The 10061-nt window shown below is 40.0% G+C and overlaps 1 protein-coding gene across 1 annotated transcript; it reads left to right on the forward strand.

Moving 5' to 3' along the window:
- The first annotated feature begins 233 nt into the window (after positions 1–233).
- LOC141010485 (cilia- and flagella-associated protein 69-like) lies at positions 234–10056 on the forward strand. Its single transcript, XM_073483466.1, has 23 exons — positions 234–494; positions 1739–1798; positions 1887–1952; positions 2303–2412; positions 2503–2579; positions 2923–3021; positions 3838–3990; positions 4233–4410; positions 4691–4802; positions 4921–4969; positions 5078–5199; positions 5283–5514; positions 5699–5857; positions 5968–6083; positions 6500–6618; positions 6952–7033; positions 7133–7325; positions 7523–7660; positions 7851–7927; positions 8241–8438; positions 9006–9092; positions 9193–9264; positions 9607–10056. Exons 1-23 carry the CDS (start codon positions 414–416, stop codon positions 9769–9771), a joined length of 2745 nt encoding a protein of 914 aa, XP_073339567.1. The 5' UTR covers positions 234–413; the 3' UTR covers positions 9772–10056.
- The last annotated feature ends 5 nt before the right edge of the window (positions 10057–10061 follow it).

The raw sequence follows: 10061 nt of genomic DNA on the forward strand, positions 1-10061 counted from the left end.
TAAAGAGGAAATGGGCGTTTCGTTCGAGACGCGATTTGAACCCTGCCGCTCGCCGTACTACACGGTAGCCATAGCAACTGCAGTACGCTGTCAGACTCGGACGGGCAACACAAGAGAGGGAAAGAGGGAGACGATGCACGACTGACGCTAAAAAGAGGATTTTATCGGAGTTTTGTTAGTAGAAAACAACTCTGGTTCAGGTTAAGGTTCCGTCAGAGTTAACACAACGATTTTAGAAAGTAAACTCGGACCTAAAAACATCTACAAGTGACTTCTTTTGACCTTAACTAACGTAAAAAAACAACCGGAACCACAAAATATTTTTCGTGAGGCAAAAATCCAGTGAGGCGACGATGTTTGTCTTTGCGGCCAAAGTAAGAAGGTGAAGCAAGAAGTTTAATCACGTTTTGCAAATGGATTCAGGCAAAGTTGTGCACAGAAGAAAACCGGACATTCCTGTGAGCAGACCGAGAGCATCAGATGAGAACCAGCAGGTAAACAGTCACTGTCCTTACTACACTCTCTTAAAACTACAATGTCTCCTCCAGTTCTCAGTTCATAACCATTTTTTTAATTAATTAATTTATATTTTTTATGATGATAATAATCCCTGATCATTAAAAAACGGAATATAAAACAGTTATTAATGTTTATCAATGTTGTAAGTGCTCAAATGGTTTGTAATTATAATAATAACTGTACATTTATATTTCATTTTCTGAAATGTATTATTCTGGGTTTTATTAAATATGCACACATACAATTCAGTATCCATTGAATAGAGAAATAAGATTTTATTGTTTTGGTTGGTTTATCGTATGGAGGAACTTTATGTAAACATCTGATTTTGATACCTTAATTATTTCAGTTTCTTTCTTTTTTACATTAATAAAAAGCAGAACAACTTTGTTGATGGGCTTTCAACAGGCAGTAATTAGTGGCAGCAATGAGTGTACACACAGATTGTGACAATTAAAAAAACATGGTACGCTCATAGTGCATTGAGAAATGAAAGATTATTTTTGACTAATGGCCCAACAGTCCCCTTTTGTAGTCACTCACAGATACTAGCCACCTAAATATGCCGGATTTCTTTCATCACGATCCATGCATTATTCCCCGATAAATTAACAAAAATGTGGAAAAACATCTTATCTCACAGTGTTAAAGAAAGTGGGAAAAAGAATCCTCCGTCTCTTTATTACGATCCGCACCAAAAGTTAACCGGGTCTATTCTGGGCTTAGACTCATCCTCCCTCCAAGTTTTGTGAAAATGGTGATTATCTTTAATTGCCAGATGGAGCAAATACATTATCCCAGAAACTACCAACAAACTTTTAAGGATTTTAGGCAATTTTGGATATGGATTATTTATTCAGGCTCCACAATGAATAAAAAAATGTTCGGTAAAGGTAAAACATGTGACAAAACAGCATTATAGTGAAGTAATGTAGTGCTGTAGAGATGCCTCTACCTACAAATCTTGTTCTCCAGATGTAAGAAAACCCAACAAACTCAGCCATAATATTTACGTATTACAGTGCATTGACATCAACTAAATATTATTAAATAAGCTACTGCCAGAAAACCTTTGAAGCTTGAAAATGCTTCTCAAAAAGGAGTCAATGACCCAAAAAAGGCTCGGAGACATGCAACTAAATATTACATGTGATGTTTGCATACTTAATACATTCTGCCCCAAAAGAGGAGTTGTTATAATCCTGCTAATGTCCAACAGGTCAGCGCTAAAAGTCTCGAACTCGGTATGGTGATTCGTCTTCTGGAGGATCCACTGACAGTAAGTTAAACTTTAACATCATCAGACTTTTTTTCTGTTTTAAGTTCTGTTATATGTAATCGTAATGTACAATCTGTTTTTATTAAAGGCTAACTTGAAGGAGAGGCACCTTTTCGTACTGAAGAAACTCCTGAAGAGAAACCAAATTGGCTTTGTATCCTTTGTTCTACATTTAGTCTTATGACATACATGTCTGGTGACGGAGTGTCGAAGTTTTCCAAATAAATCTCTCTCAGGTGACACTGTCAAATTTTCCTCATTACCGTCCCCTGGTACAGAGATAGAAATAGATTTGCTCTCATGCAACTTGAACACAGAGCCAAATGTCATTCCCAAGGCTCTAATTTACCGCTGCGCCGCTGTGTCTGTCAGCATTTTCCCTTTTCAGAAATAACCTCCGTCATGATAACTCTTTGCCCCATCACTTCCCCACCCTCACTGGGATTTCTCTCTGCTCAAGCAAACACTCTGCCAAAATGTCAAAACTTCTTAAATTATTTCAAGCTTTTGAAGGAGCTGAAAGGCATCGCCAAGATACTGAATATCTGTGCTGAGAAAGTGAAGGATCACCCTGAATATGTGCCCATATTGTGTGAGGCACTTAACATTTGTAGGTAAGAAACTCAAATATTTCAAACCTACATGAAAAAGTTTCATGTTTTTTTTCTTGTGAACATCAACATGTTGCTTTGTTTTAATCGCAGCCTCCCCTTCCTGAAGGAGAAAGCATCTGATGAGCTGAACTACGCCCAGGACGTCGTAGAGTTCCTCTCTCACATGGGTACACAGATCAGTTATTAAAGGAGACATTTTGATAATTTTTTCTTTATACTCCTTCACCTGACTTCCTCCTTCACTGCTGTAATAATTACTATGGCCATTAGAGGTCGCCACTTAACAAAAAAAAAAACATAAATATGGGGCAATAACCTGCTTGCACTACCAATCTGTATGGTTGTTTTCCTGATGAGGACAGGCTGTATAATTAACATCATTTTACTTTATTTTTGCTTTACATTGCTCCAAACTGATTTGGTAATTTTTGGTGCGTTACTGAAGAAGGCAGTTTCTTCAGACAAGCGCGACAATGGCGAGTGACTTGACAGATGTGTTTCTGTTGACAGGATGTCTGATGAGGGTGTCAGATGCTGAAGTGAGACAGCAGATAGTTGCATCTGTGCAATCGTTCTACAGCTGTGTGGCTCCTAAACAGCTGCTCGATGGTACGGACCCTCTCTTCAAGACAAAGCCACGGACTTTCTCCTCTGACAACCGATTTTCTAGACTTTCACTAAGTGAGGCTCTCTGTCATGGCTTCTGTGGTGGCATGCTTGTGCTTTGGTTTCTTTTCTTTTTTCCTTTTCTTTCTTTCTTTCTTTTTTTCTTCTAATAACAAGGTTGATTTTATGAACTTCAATCGGCTCATCAATCTGGGCGAATATAATAATGTTAATATAATTTTTGTCAACGTTTTTGTTAAGCACCAAGGGAGATTTCTTTGTAACACTAGTCCTTTTTGGAAATTCAACGTATCAATAAAACGTTTCCAATTGTATGAGTAACACACCTACTAAAACGACATCATATGGCTTCAGTTAAGGATTAGTTTTGGGAAATATGCTCTTTCTTGATGAGAGTTTGAGGAGAAAGCAATTTAGCAATTGTTGTTACAGTATTCATGCTAAGCTAAGCTAACTGGCTCCTGGCATTAGCTGAATATTTAGCGTAAAGGCATGACAGTTGTAGGCTATGGATCTTATTATCTAACCATCAGGAAGTAAGCAGAATTAACATACTTTCTTTAATGTACTGTATATGTAATGTTTTCAAGTAGAATAAGTTTTTTTTTTTTCATAACTTATGCTACTTGAGAAGGAATCAGGGTTTAGGAGTTTAATGTTGTCTAACTTTTTGTTTTCTTTCTGTTTCTGTGTTTGTAATCTTTTTCTCTTTAGTTTGTGTCTTGCAGTTTATACCTTACATCCACAAATGTAGTTTATTTTATTATTATGGTCCTTTTTTAATATCTGTTTCTACAGGGCTCCAGCCAACCTCTCCAGGCTACAGGCTGCAGCTGCTGGAGCGCAGCGACCTGCCTCAGACGTTGCTCCTCTCCATGGCAGCTCTGGAGAACCAGCCCGCCATCAAGCTGCAGCTCCTGCAGACACTTCAGATCCTCTCTAGCTCCTCTGGTCAGTAACTCCTCTGGTGGAGGAGGGCATCTGTCAGACATGTCAATCCAACAGATGACCTCCTTCATTAAATAAAGGAGCCAGCTCTCAAGAGCATAAATCAGCTCATTGCAAAATAACAATCAGACAGTAAATCAAAACATGGATTTTAAGTGTCCTTGTGTCAATGTCAGCAGGTCAATGGGCTGTTTTTATCACTAATCACGCCTCTTTAATCACATTTCTGTTTCATTTAACCACAGATTTGAACTGTGTGTTAATACTGAATGCACGAGGAGCAGAGACGATCTGTCTCCACATGAACGAACCCGACCCGTCCGGTCAGGTCCTGTTCCGCTCCTCCGAGATCCTCTGGAACCTGCTGGAGAGAGGCAACAAGGAGGAGGTGACGGCTCAGCTCAGCAGCATGGAGTGTGTCCTGTACGTGTCTCCTGTGGGCTCACGATGTTTTCATGTGTGGCTGATGAGGAGAGTGCGTGAGGGAAAAGCAACCTGCTTGTAGAGTGCATTTCATTGATTTATCATTTAGAGACAAGCGTTTCTGAAATATATAAACTTAAAAATCTAGAAAAAGTTTTATGAGTCAAGACTATATCACCTTCCATACTCTGAAAAATGTTCCAAGTTTGAATACTTTTGTGCTCTCATTATGTACAGATAGATAATAGAGATCTTACCTTTTTGTTTATTTGTATTTTAGATCTCTAAAAGAAGCATTTTTCACCGGTTTTGGACGCTCAGACCACCAACTCACAAATGAGCTGCTTATCATCGTAGCTCTCATCGCTGAAAATCCCAACTCTCTGCTTATTGTGAGTACAGGTTCATTGATGTCATGATGGAAACACATTGCAACTGATATTTTTTCTCAGCATATTTAGAAAGCGTGTGAAACTACAACTTTCTTGACATCATGTTTTTAATTTTCAGGAGAGTTCGTTTGCCAAAGATCTAGTTGTTCTCGCCACATTTCCAGAGTGTGAGGCCACTTTTTTACTCAAAAGTTTTAGTTTCACTCTTACATTTGAATTATTTCAAATATGGCAGCACCTTCTATGATAACAAAATTGCCTTACTTATATTTTAGTGAAAACTCTGAACCCTTTGGTACGAAACCTCAAGTTCAACTTCAGTAATGAAGACTTGAAAACGAAGAAGCTGCTGTTGAATCTGTTGGTTTTACTGTCGAGGGACTTTGCTGCACTGCAGGTCAGTCACACACTCAGTTTCTCTGAAACTGTTCTGGGTCTAAACATCACATTTCTAACACCCTGAATGTTTTCCTCTCTCAGCTTTTTAAAGAGGAAAGACTTATGCCGGCTCTGCTGACGCTCATGAAGCCGTCTACAGCCTCGTCTGAGCGTCGGTCAGGTTCACGTCACTGGTCCTCCACCCAGCAGGAGGAGCTGCAGCTGCAGGCACTGACCATCCTGGCCACTATCGCTCCGCTCATGTTGGAAGAATACGTATCCTGTCAGGGAATCGCATGTCTGCTGCTCCTGCTGGACTGGTGCGTCAGGAAAGGTGAGGATGCAGTAAAACATTATGAGGGACAAATAAGAGACTGAAGAGACTCAGATACAGATACACGAAGGTCAGAGGTCAAACACCAACATTCATGTGTCCTGTCCGAGTGCCCTTGAGCAAAACACAGACTCCTGGTTCACTCACTTCACAAATGCTGGTTATATTCCCTCCTTTTGTGCAGATGCTCTCTTTGGTCACAGCTCCCATGGTACAGGAGGAAGAGGCAGTAAAACAGCTCAGATGTTTCATTGCATCAGAGTGCTGAGATCTGTGACGTCTTTATGTGAAGACTCAGTCAACCAGGACCTTTGTGATCAAGGAATCATCAACCAGCTCTTGGGTAAGTTAAAATGAAACTTGACTTCCACATCACAAGGAGCGAAATATCAGCAGAAACATTTTACCTAATGAACATGTTCATTTACAGACAGACCTGTTGTTTCTTCTCAGGGATTTTGATGCAGATGGAAGCAAGTCCTGATGAGGAGGATGTCGTCACCCTGGAGATAAAGTTAGATATTCAACTGATACTTTCACTGCTGTGTGAGAGTGACATGCACAGAAAGGTGAAGCTGAGGTCATGACCCTGATAAAAGCACTTTGTAATCTGTTTACTGTCCCCGTAAAACAGCTAAACTTTAGTTTAATTGAAAGCTATTATGTCGATTGGAGAAAATTTTAGTTTAATAATAAAAACAACAATTCCCATGATCCCACACTACTTCATGACATCATTAAACTACATCTTTTGTTGTTGTTGTGTTGTTTTGATTGAGAGACCCCTCGTAACATTGTTTTGCTTATTAATCAATACTGTTACTTTAAATACTAATTACCTTTTAAATCTCTTATGTTTGTATTTGTTTGTCAGTCAGGTTTCATCTCATCATGCTCAGATCAGAACCCGAAGTTTTCAGTTAGAGTTACAGTAACATACATAACAACACGTCTGTAGTGACAGTCCTGTTATGTTCGACCACAGGAGCTGTTTGGATCCGAGGGAGTTGAGATGGTGCTTCACTTCCTGAGGAAAGGTTCCGACAGGTTCTACAGCGGTCTGGGACACAACAAGCTCATCCTCTCCACAGTCGACTGTGTGTGGTCAGTTCAGCTCAACGTCAGCTCACTTTGAAACTCGCTTACTTAATTTATTGTTATTTATTATAATGAAACATCCCAACAATTGGTACATTTTACACATGCCATATCCAAAATCCACATGCCAGTTCCAATATGGTTTCAGAAATCAAATTTGAATCTGCTTGATATGTCTTGGCTGCATTCAGGCATTTAACTGTTGTTGAGGACACATTGAGGTCATATATTTGGTGTGTTTTTTCTTATTTTTGAGAATTTGGAGAATTTTGATTGACAAAATTAAGGACGCACTCACTGATTTCCCACAGTTGAGAGAGTTTGTCCGTGTCCCTTCAGGTCCTGTATTGTGGGCTGCTACACCACAGAGGATTACTTCCTGGCTAAAGAGGGAGTGTCTCTTCTGCTGGACTTACTCATTGTAAGTATCAGCCTGATTCTCAGAGCTTAACTGAAGTGACTGTGTCAATAAGCATCTAAACATAAAGTACTGATATGAAACTTTATCTCTCTCCAACAGTCAAGCCCTAGATGCGTACACTGCAACATCCTCGCCACCCTGCTGGAGTTATGTGACAACCCCAACGCTCTGCCTCACGTCCTGAGCTGGAGGGGCGATGGAGGTCAGACGGCTCCTGGACTCCTGCTGCAGCTGTGGAGGGAGGAGGAGGAGGAGCTGCAAGTCAGCCGAAACCAACACGGAGGGATTGCAGGTCAATGGCATTATTATTTTTTATTTTGGCACTTTCAGTCGTCCATAGACTTCCTCCATCTTATCATCACTGATTAACCCTCTTTGATAAAACCCTTTTATTGAAGCTGCAGAGCTGCTCCATTTTTTTTTCCACAAAGTGTCTCATATGAAACATCTTTCTGTCTTATTTTCTGCTGTTCCACTTTTGACTTTAAGATCCCCAGAGGCCCCTCCTCAGTCTTCACCAACAGGACGACACCAAGCTGTCGTTTCCTGCTGACGCACAGAGTCCAGCAGTGCTGGAGTTATCAGAGAACCTGCGGTCAAAGATTTACTCCATCTTCTGCAAAATTGGTAAAGCAGTTATTAAAGAATTGGACCAGTTTCTAAATTGCAGTAAATATATTGTTTATATAAACAATAACATCAACGTGTGTGAATATGTAGATAGTGCTATTTTTATTATGTAACCTAGATGCTGTAAACAGATCATGAACTGTTAAAACTATAAGCTTTAAAAAACAATCATTTGGTACTTTTGCAGGTTTTCATGACCTTCCTGGATTGTCAACAAAACATTATGTGACCTTGAGCATTGTGAGGAGATATTTGGACTTTAAGGTAAAAATTCTGTTTGTTAAGAAAAGAAAAGTACTGAATATAAAAATAGTATCTGCACCAAATTCCATCAGGATTTTTGTCATTTTTACACCATCAGAATTATTTGATAGATGTTGAAATAACGAGCAAGTTAAAATTCGAGCTCAAAATGTTTGTTGAAGGAGCTAAAAAGCCGTCTATGTGTTACTTTAAGCGTTACCAGGAATGAAGTACAGATAATGTCCCTGTAAGTGTAATTTAAGCAGCAAGCAAAGACTTTTGTTTCAGATAACACAAAGAAACAGAGACAGTATAAACACTGAGGTGTCTGTAGGTCGGTGAGGCGTGGGAAGAGATCAGCAGGGAGCTGAGTTTGGACGGCGTGAGACCGATCTCACCTGATGATGAGGCTCTGAGCACCATCTGTAAGATCACAGAGGACACAGCGAGCAGAGTTGTAGCAGAACAAAACAGCATCCTGGAACAACGGGCGAAAGAGGAACTCAGCGAGGAGGAGCTCATGTACACAGAGGTGCCGAGAGTTTCATTCACAGAGCAGAGTCAGCTGAAGATATTGTCTTTGATTTACAACACGCAAAATTAGCCTCTATAGTTCGGCTGTGGCCTACGGAAACCCTGAGAGGCAAGTGAAGAAAAAAACCTCTGGTGATCAATTTTTCTTTCTTTTTTTGTTTTGCCAATCCTGACAAAAACAAAACATTTTTCACCTGCCAAAACTTTTTTCTCCTCAGTTTTCACAGATGAAAAAATGAATAATCAAAAATGGATCACCAGGTTTTTTTCTTTTATTTATTCTTCTCTAAGGGAATCCATGGCTGGCAGTGAAAAGTGATAAATCTCCTTTCTCATTAACTACCACAGAAACTTGAAAGAAAAGGAAAATCTGGCATGTGTCCCAGAATTGTCTGTCAGTTGCATATTTTCAGGCAGATCCAGACTCAGAAACAGATCGACACTTTCAAAGCCTTTTAATGATTAAAATAAATATTGTAGAGCTTTGATGGTGTGTAAATTTAATGAGATGTAAATCTGTGACTTGGCATCTTGTTCAGCATAATGTGGACTCTTTGTATTGCAGATGAAGTCTCATTGGAAGCAGCGGGAGCTCACTGCAAAGTCATGGGACAGATACGTTTCCAAGACTTCAAACTATGAGATCCTGAAGGTTGTGTCTTTATCATCTGCAGATGTAAACGATTACAAACAAGCGGTTTGAATAATGTGTTTTTCATTTTAGTCTCAACAACTGACTTTTTTTTGTGCAGGAAGTGAGAGCACAGAGGGAATCATCCAGACCCAAACCAAAGCATGAAGGTGCTGCTGTTCATCCTACAGAGGTCTCTCACTAACACGCAACATTTATACGACTTCAGAGGTTTTTAGTATCAAATATTGTACTGCTCACTTCTAATAAACTGGCTACAGGAGGTAAAACGTGTAGTGTGTTCAGCAAGATGGTTGAAACAGCTGAATCAGGGAAATGTCTGTTTCACAAAATACCAAAATGAGGAAGCAGTTTTTATCCAGGAAGTGATTAATGCCAAGTTAATCCCCTTGAAGCTACAAGAGAAACCACTGTAAATGTGTCTGCTAAGTGCTCTGACATTAACACTGTGCAGAACAACAAGCAGACGTACTCACTGCTGACGACACCTGCTGTGTTTTCCTCTGTGTTTCAGCATTTCATCGGGCAGGTCATGGCTGTGGAGAGCACAGATGCTCAGGGCCCTGCAGGAGTGAAACTGATGCTGACCAGAGCTCCCATCAAGACTGCAGGTCAGGACGCAGTGGGAGCCACAACTCAGGACCCAGAATACTTCAGCACTGTATCTGTTAAAGACTGATGTCGGCACAGATTCTGGTTTAAGACATTATTATTTTATCTTGTAGATTTTAATGTACACGCAACACAAAACACACGTTTATCATGAACAGTTGCTCTTTCTTGAAGCCAATTCATTTGCAGCGTCTGTAGAGATTATTGTGTGTTTTATTTGACTTTGGCAGCGAATGCAGACATGATGTCACTCGATGTCCACAATCAGCATCTTGTAGTCTAGTCCACCTCCTCATATAGACAAACACGTACACTGTAGTAAACTGACCGGCCTCACATGTCTTCTTTCAGCAACTG

The sequence above is a fragment of the Pagrus major genome, chromosome 16 (genome assembly GCF_040436345.1).
Source record: "Pagrus major chromosome 16, Pma_NU_1.0".
In the NCBI taxonomy this organism is placed as follows: Eukaryota; Metazoa; Chordata; class Actinopteri; order Spariformes; family Sparidae; genus Pagrus; species Pagrus major.

What these genes read in the sequence shown, in the direction of transcription:
- LOC141010485 (XM_073483466.1), top strand. Translation starts at nt 414, where the DNA reads ATGGATTCAGGCAAAGTTGTGCACAGAAGAAAACCGGACATTCCTGTG. An exon ending in AGAGAAACCAAATTGGCTTT is followed by an intron (nt 1,953 to 2,302) that starts GTATCCTTTGTT and finishes AATTATTTCAAG; the next exon opens with CTTTTGAAGGAGCTGAAAGG. An exon ending in TCCTAAACAGCTGCTCGATG is followed by an intron (nt 3,022 to 3,837) that starts GTACGGACCCTC and finishes CTGTTTCTACAG; the next exon opens with GGCTCCAGCCAACCTCTCCA.